Raw genomic sequence first — 15,984 nt, forward strand, 5'->3', positions numbered from 1 at the left:
ACGTCTTTGTGGTACAGATTCTGGTCATCTGTGTCCAGTGAAGTTGTGCTATGCCAACGTATTGTTTTGAACTGAACGTAAACTGTGCAGGCATCTTTTGAATAAGATGCTTCATGGAAGAGAGATGACAACTGACAGTTACCTTGACATTTCCAGCCCCTGTGCTAATTGCTGCTGCTGTCTGCTCTGGATTTCTGTGTACAGTACCTGGAAATCACGTGTTTTATGCAGAAAGCAGGCTCGGTGCTATGCATTCATTCCTCTAACACACGATAAACTCCTCGGAATTTTTCAGTTGCGTGTTTTTGTTGATTGTTGGTAATAGTTAAATCGTTGCTTTATTTTTAGATCTTCTGGCTGATTCCGCCTACTCTGCAGAATCTAGAACTTTATGAAGAATGGGTGCTCTCAGGAAAGCAAAGTGATATCTTTCTGGGAGACAGGGTGGAAAGATGCCAAAGAATTGAACTCAAACAAGGCTATACGTTCTTCATTCCTTCAGGTATCGTTTGTTAACTGGTTTTGGAATCACTGGAATTGTTGTGCTTGACTAACAGTTGTCTGTGAAACAATTCTTCACATCTGAACCCCATGTTGACCTCTTTATTTCCTGGGCAAAGGAAAGGCAAGGAGCTGAATGCACTTGATTTCCCAGCAATTGTCCCATTCAGACTAAGGAAGTGGATGCAGTGATCACTTGGGCTGTGCTAGGGAAAAGGAGAGGGGACTTGGGTCCCTGGGGCTGTCAGTCCACCTCTTCTCATCAGAGTCTTTTGTTAATGTTGTTTGTCTTCCTGGACAGGGACTTTTCTGTTTTTCTTATTCTGAGATAAAACTGGTGTTAAATATATTCAGTAACCAGAGATGTCAAGTCTCCGGCACTCTTCTGGCAAGTTTCACCTGTGGTTCAGGACCCTACTTCTTTGCCTCTGTCTGTGGTGTGAGGTGGATTGAGTCCTTGATAGAGCCCAGTGGAGATTCCAGTACATGGAACAGCAGATGCTGTGCTCCCTTAGGGTTGCTTTGTGGTGAAGCAGCTTTATTTTGTTGTCGTAACTCTTCAGGACTTCGGTCTGATGGAGGTTGTGCTGAGTCCAGGCATCTTGCAGGAGCCCAGCCGTGCTTCGTTTGTACACTGCTGCCCACCTCAGTGGCTGCGTTGCGTGATTCAGCCTCTTCCTGCAAAGCAACCAAATAGTTGCTGCTTTGAAGGCTGGTGGCTTTAGGCCTTTATTCTGCTGCCTAAAATGGATTAAGGATGGTGCAATCTGTAACGCTCTTCATTTCAAATGATATCAGGCTTTGCTCTCTTTGAGTATTATGGGACTGCAAGTTTCTTTATAATGGTATAATACATTGCCTCTGTCTAGCGGATTTTACCAGGGAAATAAATATTGATAGCCTTTTTACATGACAGAAGGACTGGTTGGTAGTTCTTCAGCTTCTAGAATTACTCTGTGGGGATAAGATTATTATATATATTTTTTAATTTTGGAGACCGATAGAATGCAGGTCACGAGAAGACACTGATAATGTTCTTGCTAACTAGGGAGTGTTATTAGCATCAACCGAAGGCCACAAATTTGCATGCTTGGTAAGCATTTGGTAAGAATCAGCCTGGGATGTGACAGGCAGAATGACTTGGAGGGTGTAGGAGTTAATCCATTAAAGGAATTAGGTCTTCCCTTGAAGCAGGTCAGGATGTGCTGTTACTGTTTGATCTAGGTGTTTGAGTGTGCCTGTGCTGTTTGCTTAGATCCCGTTACTGCATCTTTGTATTTATCTTCGTTCCCTTGTGAGCAGCCTCCTACGAATAAGACTTTCTGTCTGTTAGTTTAGTCATGCTCAGCAGTTGGAACACAGCAAGTTGTGGGAGCCTGTACGGGACACAACTGTAACATGGTGGCTGGAGCGAAGTGGTTCCAAATGTGTTTTTTGACTGTGGTTTCTGTTTTCATAGGAAAGCCCAAAGTACAGAAATGCCAATACCTCAGCCGTTTTAGGCTCCGTGCCACGTTTGAAAGGCATACATGAATAATTTCTCCGTAAGCACCTCACGGATTCCAGGGTTTTGTTCTGGTGTATTTTGTCAGAAACCTTTTCCACAAATCTCTTACTTATGTGAAAGGATAATATTTCCCCGTTTGTTTTAAGAGCATGGAAATGCCTAGTTAAAAGCTGTTCCAGGTCAGCAAATTGAGCATAGCCTTGTAAAACAGGTCAGTTCCTGTGACCTCTTCCCTCTGGTTTGTGAGAGTATCGCACTAGTTAATGTTTGAATGTGTTTTGTATGCACTCAGTAACCGTTGGTAGTGCTTGGCTTCTGGTGATGGGTGCCTGTAAAACCAGCGTGTCCCACACTTCCAATTGAGCCTGATAACCTCTGAACCAGCCTCAACTCGGCCGCGAGGCAAACACCTTCTAATGACAGGTCCGGTCTCAGAAAGTGTGGAGTGATTCAGCTAGTGCTCAGCTGGACTAAGAATGGAGAACGTGTCAGTGAAGGGCCTTTTTGCATAAAATCTCCCGCTGTGCTCTCATTTTCAAGTCGTTTTTGGGGGTGGTCCCAGCAATGCTATTATATCATCACAGGGTAAAGGATGAAGTCGGTAGAGAAGACTGTAACAAGACACATGGGGGAGTAAGATCATAGGCTTGTGGGAGATGGAAGGTTTCTTTGAGAATCTAGGATCAGCAGTAGATCCAGTAAATCCCTGAAACTACAAAGCACTTGCACAAGAATGGGAGTTATTCTTACAGAAGGCATAATTACAGTGCTCACCAGGGCCTCGGGGTATTTCCCTCTGCATCACCACCTTCATCTTTTCAGGATTAAGTTTAAACCAGTTAATTTCTACCTATGCTGCTAACCCTGGAAAGCACCAAAAGGCACGATCACAGCTGTGGTATCAAGGAGAAAATGAGCCAGGTATTATCAGCGTAGCGAGTCGTCCTGGGTCAAAGTGCATCTGGCAGCACTTTAGGAGTCCCTCCTAAGTATGGGGTGGAGGGAAGTGAGCTGGGATTCTGAGGGATGCTGTGTCCGGTGCCGCGTGTAGGACCCAAGCTGCACTCCTCATGGCCCCGTAGGACTTCTCCAAGCAAGTGATGCACCGTTACCAGCTCTCACCTCCCACTTTACCAGTTCCCGCTGGTGAGTCAAGGATGATCGACTGGTAAAGTCTGCAGTGAAGTGATAATTTAACTAGGAACCCGGCCTTTTCCATTAGTACAATCTAAACCGATGTCAGCATTTAATTGTCAGTTGAGAAATACACCCCTTTGTGACTTGTTGGGGTTTATGGCCAGGTGTGTGCTCAAGAGGTGAGAGCAGCTGAAGGTTCAAGAGGGGGGAGGAATCTACAGTAACTACTCGAGTCAGCGAATTATTTTTTTTTTTTTTAATTTTCCTGTAGAAATGTGTTGTTTTCCCAGGCTGGGAGATGTCTTCGTGCATAAGGACAAGTTATTAGTGAAGAATGCTGTGGCCCTTGGGTGTTAGCACTGTGCGTGTTTATCAGGAGCAATTTAAACTTTCATATGGTTACCTGTTAACGGGGCTGAAATTTGGTCGAGGTAACACATCTCGCTGTGATGTAGCGGACGCTGCGTACCGGACCTACCTGCCAGACAGAAGAGAAGCTCTTTGTAGAGCAAATGCTTCTTTTTTCCTGTGTAAGCTGTGAGGGTCTTGGAGAGGAAACCATAATCTCAGTGTGCAGCTATTGTCTCAGCAGGGACACAATTTTATCAATCACAATCAAACCTAGAGCTTGTCCAGTATTGTTTGTGCTGTTAGCGTTCTTCAAGACAGTGTGTATGGTTTGCACTGGGGATGTGCAGAGTGGGAGCACGTGGAGTCCACCGTGGTGTTGGTTATGGAGAAAATACCCAGGTGTCTGTCATCGCTGTGGCAGGGATGGACTGAGCAGCGTCCCTCCAGATTTCTTCCGCTCAGGATTTCTGTAGGCACTTGTCTCTGGCTTGCATGCAGCCACTTCTTCAATTACCTCCTGATTGCTCCCCTGCAGCCTGCTTGCAATGTACTGCTCACTAAGTCAATGAAAACGCGCTACCTGGTTTCTGACTACCTTTAGTGCCTTTTTACTTTGAGTGTAAATATTTTTTTCCTTTTACATCACTGCTTAACTTCACTGGAACCTGTTCTCTCTCCCCTTCATGCCCTTCACCTGCCACTCCACTCTTCATGCTCTGTAAACCATCTCAACCATCTCTTACTTTTATCCTTGTACTTTTTTTTTCCTTTCCCCCAAGTGGTGCTTTATGCGTGGAATTCCCTCCCCATCTTGGTTCTCTGAACATCGCATTCATTCCTCTTGTGTACTTCTAAACTTCACTGTTGCTTCCTAAACCCAAGCTCAAAATTAAGCATACGCTAAATGAAAAATTGATCCTTTTTCAATCCAGGTGCTCTTTTGAGTCTTCTAATCTTGCTGAATATGTCATTTTGATTGTAAGTGCTGGGGGTCTGACAGGGATATTGCCTCTCTCCTCCTTCCCCGTTGTCCTCTACAAACAAGATCTTGCAGTAGCTGGGAATATGCTAAGCTTGTTTGCTTTTTTCTCAATTTCCTCTGATACCTCTCTTCCAAAAAAGTGACCTTTTCTTGTGTGTGTGTGTTTATGCTTGATGTAGGCGCTTGTACCTGAAATTCAAGAGTGTTTGCGCATGCAAAATCGGGGCATGCGAAAGCAGGCCAGCCTGTAGTTTCTTGTGGGAAATCTGTCTTGCAGTATTTGTCTCTGTTGCTAATATTGTGAAGTAAGTGTGTAATTGTGAAAAGGAGACCTCAGCTGGTTCTGGGTTGTTACCGATACTGCTGTCGGCTTGACCACGGGTAAGCTTGGTATGGGTGTCTTTTACTGCAGGCTTTCCAAATCTGTGGTGTTAATGTGAGTACAGTGAAGAGATGTGATGTTGTAGTGTGAGTGAGCTGGTAGTCAAGAGAGCTGCCTCTGGGAGGAATCATCAAGTAGCCAGGCCATTTTGAGTGCGTTGTCTGTTCTTTAGATCGGGCAGGAGCAGTTCAAGTGATAGGCCAATACCGTCCGTAAAGTACCGGACAGAAGTCACCGTGCATTTTTGATTTTCAAGACTTGACCGATGTAGGTCAAATCTTGAATAGACCTTAAACCAATAGACCAACAGATCTTGTAGGAGACTTTTTAGTGCTGAGCTTTTAGGCTTTCCTGTGATCAAAATCCAGGTGAGGTCACTTGCTGTCAGCTGGGCATGGCGTTCCTTCTGCCTCCTCTCCAAACTTCTCCCTAGTGTTGCTGCATGCTTGTCTTAGGAAAGCTGTGTCTCACCCTGTAGTTAGCCGTCCTCCACTGAGTAAGCAGTTTTTGTTTTATTTTTTATGTTCTTTACTGTAACACGCTGTGGGGCCTAGTGCGTGGAAAGATGTCGTTATAATCTCTCAATTTCTTGAGAGATGAAAAATGAGCCACAGTCTAACAAAATATTCTCATTGTTCTGTGATGGTTATTATGGTAACATTAGAGTGCTCCAAAGTTCTGGTTTGCAGTCAAATACAGAAATAATGACTTTTCTTGGATGAACATTTTTTGGAGGAAGGAAAGCAGCTGGAAAGGGCTGTTCTGTGCTAGACTCTACGCTGTGGTTAGCAAGGACTCAGAGCGTTTCAAGTACTGTATCTGTGGTTATCAGTAAGATTCTGCCTGTTACGAGCGTGCGGTTCTAGGTCACCTCCGCCGTGCCAGTCAGTATTTGATGAATTATTGTGTAATGGGGCCAGAAGGTAGCACAGAGGCTTTCTATCAGGGAGAATGACAGGCTATTAAAATCTGACTGGTAAATTTTTTTTGCAGGGAGTCGTGTTAGGGCTGCATAGCTGCCTGGCTATTTTTGGTTGCTGTTCGCTTTTCCCATTTCAGGAGCTTCCACTGACATTAGTGGAAGCTCCGTGCCTGGAACCTTTAGGGACCAAGCGATGAAGATCAGCAGAGAGCATCAGAGAGAGTTTTTGCCTCGAGTGGCTACTTTCAGATGAAAGGTGACAGCATAATGTTGGATTTTAGTTCTGTTCCTCTGCAGTGCTCTACCTGATTCTTATCAAATTACGTAAGATTGAGAATTGCTGGATTACTTGTATTACTGGGGACAAAAATCATTAATTTTTTACTCTTAATGTAAGCATGATGCTTCCTTGATATACTTGGTTGTGGGCACTACTGTGACCCCATCATTATTCTTTATTGTTCAGAGAAATTGTCTGGTTTGCTGGCATTGTTCACTGTAAGGCCATCTCCTTAGTCACTTTTGATTTCCTTTTTAAAAATTTTTTAATTTATTTACATATTTTAGCTTTTCCAGACCAAGTTGCTGTAGAATTACAGGAAAACATGTATGCCTTCTATATCACAGAGCAAAATATCTGTTCAGTTACCACTGGAAATGGATGCACCATGGTTTTGGCCTGGAGTCTGTAGTCTGTTTGCCCTGTAGCTTTCTTGATAAGTTAATATTCTATTTTATTATTCTTGGAAGGATGATTCCATTCTTGAAGATACAGCAGGAATTTACAGGCCCCTGAAATCTTCTAACAAGTTTGTAATGTTTAATAATACTTGTTTTATAAAATTCAGAAGATAATGAGATTGTGTATTCCTTTTAATTGTTAAGAAAAGCTTTTTTACTGTTAATTTTACCTTCTTGATTTACTAGAGATGATAACATCTAAATATTCGAGTGTACCTTAGGAGCAGTGGAATAACTTCTAACTGTAAACCAGCTGAGGGCATTTCTGAGTCTCCTGAATAAGATTCCTGCCCAATGCTGGTTTTACTTCGTAAGCTAGGGTTGTTTTGGGAAGGAAGAAACGCTCGTTAATCATCGAGAGCTGCAATAAGAAAGATCACCGTGGCCGGTTCCATGTCCAGTTGCTCGTTAGCCTCTTTCTTAGACAACCTGTGTTGGTTCAGCAGCGTCTGCTGCAGTTTGGGTTAGGCCTCACCAAACGGGGATCAAATGGAACTGCTATTGACAGGCTGGTTTGAAACCAGTCACCTCTGAGGAAGGTTTCTCTTTATTGACTCATCCCTGAGGCCACACAGTATGTGTCACATCTGTACAGTCTAATAGTAGCTTTAGATAATGTTCAGCAGGTGCTGCTTTTTTTTTTTTGTCTTTCAGCCAAAAATTAACAATATCTTACTCCTCTGACTTTAGCATTTTTTTCTGTCCTTAATTCCTTTCTTCTGATATCGCTCCAGTGCTTTTTTAGCGTTAAGGATGAAATTAAATTTGTGGTATTGTATTCTGTGTTGCATTCCTTTTTTTTGAGAGAGGGAGGGACAGAAACAGAGAGAGAATGTTTCTGGGTTTGGGAATGCTGCCAAGGGGAGAGATGTTATCTCCTGTCTCGCGCAGACCCATGGAACATGCAGGGTTGTGCAGGAGTACCTGAGTTGATGTAGACAGTGGAAAGCAGCTGCCGAGGAGAGAATTGATGACTCTCCCTTCAGAGGTGTCTCTGCTGGAGGCTGCGTGGCAAGTTTTTGCTGTGAGAGCTGGAACATTCAGACACACGTGAGCAGATGTGACCATATACATGGTGATGTGACCATATACATGTCAACGGACCTGTCAGTCCGTCCAGCAAAATAACAGTGTAGCTGAAAGTAAGACACGCAGGGTGTGTTGATGTGGATGATATCAAAGCAGTCCCCTTGGCCTTCATTGTTGTCTTACGGATTACACGCACCCTCCCTGGAGGTCTCTCTTCCTCTTTACAAGCCTCCATAACTGGGAAGCTTCCGACGTGGGTGTGTTTGGTAGCAAGTGGTCACAATGAGCGCTCGTCCTCCTCACAGTTTATTTCTGAGTCGTGCTTGCATCGAAGCTGTGGAAATTAATGGCATGTGCCATCCAAGTTTATCTGCTCTCAGAGCTCGTTTCCACAATATACAATGCTCATGGGAAGCGTTTCCTGCTTTCTGCTCGTCTCTTTCCTGCTACTTCTGGTACTGGTGTCTTCGGTTTGTCTCTGTACACAGTCTTGTTAATATTAGAACAGAAGATTTTCTTTTCCCTTGTAGCTTCTGTGCCAATCTTGCTGTGTTTTCCTACCTTGTCAATTCTCTTATCTTTTTTCGTCTAATCTTGCACATAGTGTCCCGCGTCCCTGGAACACACCTCTTCGTGTTTGTCTCTCTGCAGTCTCAATATTCCGTGTTCCTCAGGCGAGTTGAGACTATTTTGGGATGCAGGGTGACTGAAGAATGCTCAGCAGCCGAGCGGCCAAGATCCATGTTGCCAGCAGGTGACCCCTCGGTCAGGCCTGCGTCCTCTCGCTGGCAGAGGGGCTGTGGGCTGGATCCTGCCTCTGGGAGCAAATCAACTGCTGGAGATGTTAGGGTGTCCCTGGGGCTCAGCTGTTTGCCCAGCTCCACGCTTCCACGCTGTTCCTCCATGAAGGGATGATACCCACGGCATTGTCCTTTCTCATCCCTGAGCCACGTGTGGAAATTGTCTTATGCTCTGCTTTAGGCAGGAGTAGGGAACTTGACTTCCAAGGGCTTTACAGTAAACGGCTTTCTGTGTGTTGCTTGGTCGCTGGTTTATTTTAACTTTTTTCCTGGTGGCTTTCTGGTGGATTTCAGTGCTTTGTTATTGAGAACTGTATCATAAAAAATACTGAGAACAGTGTCATAAAAACAAAACAGTATTTTCAGTCTTGTTACTAGAAATACGTGTGTCTTGAAGGACCTAATGCTCAGTTCAGAAGTTAGGAGTTTGCATCTGTCAGTTGAAGGTACTAATTGTTTGTTAAATGAGTAGCTACCTAGTTTAGAAACGTAAGTAGGGAATTCAGTGTATTATCTGCAGAACCAGAGGTTGTCTCAGGTATTTTAGGGAAGACTTCAGTTTGCACCTCTTCCAGCTTTTCTGTAAGGACAACATTTGAACTATGTTTATGCTCATTAAACTTTCTGTTGAGCTTTTGTCATGTCTGGGACGCTGTTGGGGTTTTTTTGAGCATTGGCTCGAGGCATTGATTGGTCTTTTCTAGTTTCTCTCAGTTATATTGGGACAGCTACTGAGGAAGTCTAGAGGCTGTTAACAAAAAGACCCTTGACATTTAATGGGGACAGAGTTGAGAGGTCAGGGAAGGTGTGATGAGACTGAAACCCAAAGAGCAAAGGAAAAAATGGAATTGATTGCACTCCAGTGTGAAATTTTCACCGAGGAAATAAAATTTGTGGGAAGAGGCTGCTGTGGGGTTATATTAAAAACAGACACTTGAAGAACAATAGCATTGATGGTGTTTCATTTTATTTCTTAAAATGAAGGATTTTACCTTTTTACCTTTCCTATATGTCTAGAGAGCCAGGTTGCAGCTCAGTTACTCTTCTTACTTGAGCTGTAAATCTTTGATAACAGGTTGTATTTAGAATGATGTTGATGATTCCATTAAAATATCTTGTTACATCTGTCAGTCTGCGTGTACATCGATTTATTCTGGGAGATTTGTGGTGTAAACAAGTGGTGAAGGCTTCTCAGCGTCCTGCTGGTAACTGGCTGCCTGTGGCTTGTCTTCTGCCACCGCTCAGCCATGTGGCCATGGACAAGTCATTGCACTTGTTGGACCTTCAGCTTGTTCATCTCTGGAACTGGCAATTAAGCTGAATTATCACCCAAGTTGACCCTGAGTTTTACCAACTATCCAGTAAGTCAGCTTTGGGGACCCAGCAACCCCCAAACTGCAGAAACTGCAGTCTTTGATTGCTTCGTGGAAGCAGTAACCCTGAACTCCTTCACCTTACATCTTTTTTCCTTCCCAAAGACTAGGGTCAGGAGTATCATTTATTTTGCAGCAGTTTGCTCTTAGTACAGACTGATGTATTTCATGTGAGGTGATGAACTGCTTTAACTGTGAAGTGTTTTCATGTTATTGACATGCATAGTTGCTGTATTACCCTTATAGGGAAAAAAAAATCCTCTCTAGTTGGTCGTTCTTGATTTGGAAGTAATAAACATGCTGGATGATAGTAAGTGGCTTGTAGCTGAAATTATCCTAACTGGAGCAGGAAAGATGCGATAATACCTAGAGCTGCCAGAGCCACGAGCCACCTGCGTTTTTCTCTGCATCCCGTTTCTCACATGGAATCTGACCTGTACATTGACTGAGCGCTGGAACAGGCTGCCCAGAGGGGTTCTGGAGGCTCCATCCTTGGAGATACTCAAAAGCTGTCTGGACGTGGTCCTGGGCACGCAGCTTTTGGTGGCCTGGCTCACGCAGCGGGGTTGGAGCAGGTGACCTCCAGAGGTCCCAGCCAACCTCAACCTTTCTGTGATGTTGACGTTCAGAAAAAATGTATCCAGAGGGATGTTTCCAGGGAGAAAATTCTCATGTTGATTTCTTTTCCTTCCTGACTCTCCTACCAACGTGCCCTTAAATGAAAGCTGCAGTTCTGCCATCTGCTGGGGCTCGAGGACTTCTCAGGTGCGCCTCTGCAGGCCCTTAGCGTCTAGGGATTGTTGCAAAGGAAGGCTCTCGTGGCTGCTAGCTGGAGAACCCTTTAGGCAGAGCAGCATTTTCCTGCTCCCTCACTGATCGTGAAGTGAAGGAAAGCCGCCACAGCTTTAATGGAAAGTACTGCGCAGTTAGGAGAAAATTGACTGCCCTCTTTGTTGCTTTTATCTGCTGGTTTATAAATTGTAATACTTTTCATTAAAAAAAGGAGAAAAAAGCATCAGGTCTCCATGGGTCCCAGATCATTAGCAGGATCAATCCCTCTTTCACCGCAGAGATCAGAGGCTACAGTTTTGCATAGCCAGGCCTTCGTCTGCTGGCACACCAAGCAAACAATGCAGAAGCAGAAGAGCTGTGTGGCTGCCTGAATTGCTACGTCTGGATTTTTGTTACGGCAGAAAATTCTTCCCTCGCTTTGGAGCCCATGCAATGAATTCAGTCCCTTTGAGGATAGGGTCAGAACAGCCTCATCAGCTCGGGTATTAGAAATGTTAAGTCCTTTAACTTGGGGCTGGCAGTGAAAAAGATTTTCAATTGCTGCTTCAGGAAGTTGATAACAGAACATAAAACTTTCACCTCCGAAGGAGGGCTGGCAATAACTTGGAATTGTTGACACCTGGAGATGTGTGCTGTGGTGCTGGCGTGGCAGAAGTTTGATGTGACTCAGTCCGGTTCCACAGCCCTAGCCCACCACCACCACGAACACGATTTGCAGCCCTACTGGAGGTGCCAGGAGATCATCTGAGAGCCAAGTGTACTGAGCAGGCTGAGTTTACTTCTTAGTCATGGATGTGGTTGAGTCACAAGCTTGCGTGTTCTCAGTAAACACTGAAACCGTTCTGTGGATAAATAGAAGAACTCAACACACAGAGGGTTGTGAGACTGTGCATCATAAGATGCCTTCTGCTATTATTAGTCTTAGCGTGGCTATGAGCATACTATTTAACCTTTCACTACTTAACTTCTCTTCCCCCCTCAGAATGGGGTTTATGGGGTTGTTAAAAGTTGATTGTAAATTGCTCTGTAATACTACATAGTGTGAGGCATTCTCAGTTCTTTGCTTTCCCTCTCTAGGGTGGATACATGCGGTTTATACTCCGGTAGATTCTCTGGTGTTTGGTGGAAATATCCTGCATAGCTTTAATGTTCCCATGCAGCTTCGCATCTATGAAATTGAGGACAGAACAAGGGTAAGGATACTTGATTCTCTTCTTAACCGAACAGTGCTTTGTGACCGTGGTCTGCCTCTTTCTGTCTCTCTCCCCCCCCTATTCCTTCCTGAGAAACACGAACTGATGGGATCTCCATGTCAGAATTGTTGAGAGGTAAACATGAAATAACGAGACTTTCAAATGTTGGCGATTTTTAGTGACGTTTACTCATCTGTTTTTCCCTACTTCCAACTGACATGTCCATTCTGTACCTTTTGTCTGCCTGCTAAACTTTATAAACAGATTCCCTCGTGCACACAAGCATATTGCCCTTTACAGGGCAATTCCTTTGTACCAGTACACTCCTGCTAACCCCCAGGAATGGATACCCAGGGCTGGAGAATAATGTCCACAGCTGAACTGAGAAAGCTCTGGAGAAGTTTCATGAGAAACATCATCTTCTGTGCTTCTCAGGATTTTCTTCTACAATGAGTCCATACAATGCAAGAATTTCATGGGACAAATGAGTCTGGGCTGGGGCGTTAGTCTGAATGGTGATGCTCACCTGGCTGCAGCAGAGTACTACATCTGGAGGAGGTTTCTGTGCAGCCTCTCGAGGAGTGAAAATTATGCCCTTGATTAATAAGCTTGACACCTAGCTGTCATGTTCTTTGCAGTTCCATAAAGCAGCAGCATCTGAAGGAAGTGCCACAGTTTTACTAGGCTATTAAATAAACCGTGCAAGGCAATCCTATAATTTTGATGTAAATATAGACCAGTGTATGTACAAATTTAGATGAGGATTTTTGTGGCTGGCTATTCCGGAGGCACTGCGCTGTGACAGTGCTGGTAGACCACAGGCACAGGTGCCAGGTCAAGCGTTCGTGGAGATTTGGGCTGGCAAAACACACAGCGGGAAGCTGTGATACATCTTCACTAAAAAAAGTCTTAAAATGGTGCGTGTTGAACGTCAGCTCATTGTGTTCACCTCTACAAGAGGGCACAGTTCTGGCTCCAAGTGGGCTTTTGCCCCAAATCACTTTCCTTGCAGTGAGACTGTGTTAGTCTGAGACACATACGTGTTGTTTCGAAAGACATCTCTGGCTCAGTGTGAGAGGAAGTGTGTCCTCCCCTCAGCCTCTCTCTGCCAGTGTTGTGTTGAGAAGAGAGTGCTCCTGTGCTTCTCAGGGGTACGGGGCCTGCTAGTCTTCACACTGCAAAGCGGTAGTGGGAGAGGTTGGTTTCCTGCAGTGATTGTTAGGAGGAGAAGGAATCTTAAGTAGAAGAATGAATTCCTAGTGGAAGACAGATGAAGACAAAACCTGAAATTCAGAAGAATTAGAACAGAGACTGCAGCAGAGGGCAGAAGTAGAGGTAAAGGCCAGATGGAGTTCAGCCTGGCTTCGAATAGGTGTTCCCAAGGCAAGAATGTGAAGTATCTTTACCCTTTATTTTTATTTTTAAAGGGACTTGAACAGGAAAAAGTTGGGATGGCAGAAGCAGGAATGGGCTCACCAGCTGCTTTTGCAGAGTGAAGGGAGAAGGGATGAGCTGTAGGAGTGCTTCAGGAAAAGGACTGGCTGCCAGAGTAGAGCTGTGGCTAAGTTCAACAAAGGAGCTTGGCACAGGGAGGCTTTTAGAGTGGCTATAAGAACCAGCAATACACGCTGGATACGTATGCTGCAGCTGCTCAAAGGAGAGGCGTGTTGTTGCCATGAAGGGTGCTAGCACGTGTAACTGGAATGGAAAAGACAATTTATTTATTTCCATTGATGTCTGGAAGGGAAATGCTCTTTTTCCTGACGTAAAGAGAGCTGGCATCTTGTTCCCACAGGACCTGAGCAACCCAAAGCCACACACATTTTACTGGAGTTGCAACTGCTCAGTAGTGCTTCTTCATGTCAGGTCCTTCTGCTTGGGAAACGGGGGGCAGCTTTGATCTCCTGAGCTTTTATACCAGGAGGCAGATTGCCCTGTAAGTTTTTTGGTAACTTTTAGGAACCTACTGGGCAGCTACAGTGAAGTGCCTTTGAAAAGTCACTTGTACCTTGATCCTGTGGGAAGGTTCAGTGGGTGTGATGGCTGCCTCTTCGAAAATGTCCTGTCACTGTTTTCTGGAAAGGGGTTCTGTGACATTTGGAAATCTCAAATCAGGTCTTTACTCTTGTTGGGTTTGATTTATTTTAATTCAAAGTATCTGCGGTTCTATATAATTTTCCCTCCAATAAATACTTGAGTGCTTTAAGAGACTAATGAAAGCCAACAACGCAGAACTTCCACAACTTCACAGTAACAGTTTCGGCACTTGGATGTTGCTGTGCCAGCACTGTTTTGCACAACCCCGTGCGTTTGTTCACAAACTTGTGCTTGTCGGCAGCTGTATAATAACAAAGCTGTGTGAACAGTCGAAGACTAGCAAGAAGTTCAAGACAGAAAATAGAAGACTTGCAACTAAAGCATACAGAAGTTTGATAAGAAAGAGGCAGACAAATCAATACTGTTATTTAGAAATAATAACACACAGAACAACTAAAAATATCACGCAGGAATCTTGAGGGGGTAAATGTTTTCAAAATGGAATTCCAGTGCGTACTGCTTTATTTGCTTTGCCAATCAAATTTTGTAATTTCTTTGTTCAAATAATTTTATTCATACACGGGCTAGAATAGCAGACTCAGTACAGTATGTAGTTCACACAAATTTGGCAGTGTGAACATACTGCAAATGAGTTTCTCATCAGTATTGATCTTTCCATTGTGTATAGCCCAGAAGTAAATTACACGATGTGATTGACGAAGTAATTTGCCACGCGCAAATCAAAGTGTAATACAGGTGTGTTTCCCTTCTTCATTTTGCAGAGAGCAATTTTATGGAGGTTTCGCTGTGTTTAAACCTGCTATATAATGCTTAATCATCTTTGATTGCTGATATTCAAAGTCATTTTTATGCTAGGTGTAGTTGTTATTGTCTTAGCAGCTAAGACAAGAATAAATACATGGTTGAAATGGTAATGCTGATTTACAGCCTGATAAAATTGCCTAGTTTATATACTTGTCATGCTTATTCTAGCTTAATTTCTCAAATCCCTAGGAGACTTTTTAAGAGGGTTATAGCCATTTAAAAATAGTTTTAAGGAGTAATAAAAAACATGTCTATTGTTGGAAACAGCTCCTAATGTGCAATTGAGGTAAACAAATATTCTCCAGCCTTACAGTTTGTAGAGACTCTCATTTTGCAGTCTGGCTTTCCTAGAGGCCAATTAACAGCTAGTCAAATAGGCCAAGCTGTTTAGCTCTCTGCTAGACCAGCTTGAATAACTGCAAAGCAGGCTGCCGTGCGGAGATTCATCATCTTGGCACAGGGGTGTTACAGCTCGGTATTACTGAAGAGGAAGAATGTGTCAAACTCCCTCCCAACTCGTCTAAATTTAACGGCGTTAAAATACTGGAACGTGGATGGGGACAGGAGCACTCAAAATTCATACGTAAGGTGGTCACTCACAGATGACGGTGTTTGCTACTGATGTGGTTTTTTGGAACTTAAGATAATATTTTAAGCGGATGGATGGATTATTTTGTAAATAATCTTACGTTGTTTTTCGAGATTCTGATTAGAGAGATTAAATACAAGTAGAGTTTGTACTTGTAACAAAATCTTAACGGATATTGTGGATGAGAAATAATTTCTTAAGGAAACTTTGTGCCTTACTTCCTACAATTTTGTTTTGTTTTTGGAGGGAGATACAGGTCTCTAAAATTATTTCACTTTGAACTAAGGAAATAGATCATACTCCAGAGAGGATTTTTCTCACTGTACAGGAATAATTAAAAAAAATTATTCTGTGGATTGTAAATTATTAATTATAGAAGTTAGAGCTGGAAATGCTGGTTAGATGTAGTCTATTTCCCTGCTGGTGGGGGTTTAGTCCTCTGGCAGAGTCCATATCAGGTAGGACACTTTTAAATGATCGCGTAACTTCCCCCCAAATAAGAGTTCACTTGACCGTGACTATACAATGGAAAAATTATGGACTTGTATGTAACACAGCTCACACCCATCAATTAATAAACGTTCGAGGATATCATAAATAATGTTCTCTGTGCTTCTTCACAAGGCAAATTGTACAAGGTTTTAAAGCACCCTTAGACTTACTCTCATGGCAAAGGCCGCGGCAGATCTCTGCACGGTACCTCGCGCTGGATGTGGTCGCTCTTACTTCAGAAGGCTTGCAAAGGCAGAGCCTTCTCAGGCAAATAGTAAATTACAGAGGCATGGAGGGATTTGCTGTGGGTTGGAACATTGATAGTGAGGCA

The 15,984-nt window shown here is 43.6% G+C and overlaps 1 protein-coding gene across 23 annotated transcripts in view; it reads left to right on the top strand.

Annotated features, from left to right (window-relative positions):
• The window catches only part of KDM2B (lysine demethylase 2B), a 110,415-nt gene that overhangs the window by 38,760 nt on the left and 55,671 nt on the right, over positions 1-15,984 (top strand). For 22 of the 23 annotated variants that reach the window (XM_080559466.1, XM_080559472.1, XM_080559451.1 and 19 more), the window contains 2 exons: positions 349-502; positions 11,595-11,710. In XM_080559466.1, coding sequence (XP_080415592.1) covers positions 349-502; positions 11,595-11,710 — 270 coding nt within the window. The remainder of the gene's footprint in view (positions 1-348; positions 503-11,594; positions 11,711-15,984) is intronic. The other variant, XM_080559464.1, reaches the window with a different exon arrangement.

Source organism: Anser brachyrhynchus (assembly GCF_964034855.1).
Source record: "Anser brachyrhynchus genome assembly, chromosome: 17".
In the NCBI taxonomy this organism is placed as follows: Eukaryota; Metazoa; Chordata; class Aves; order Anseriformes; family Anatidae; genus Anser; species Anser brachyrhynchus.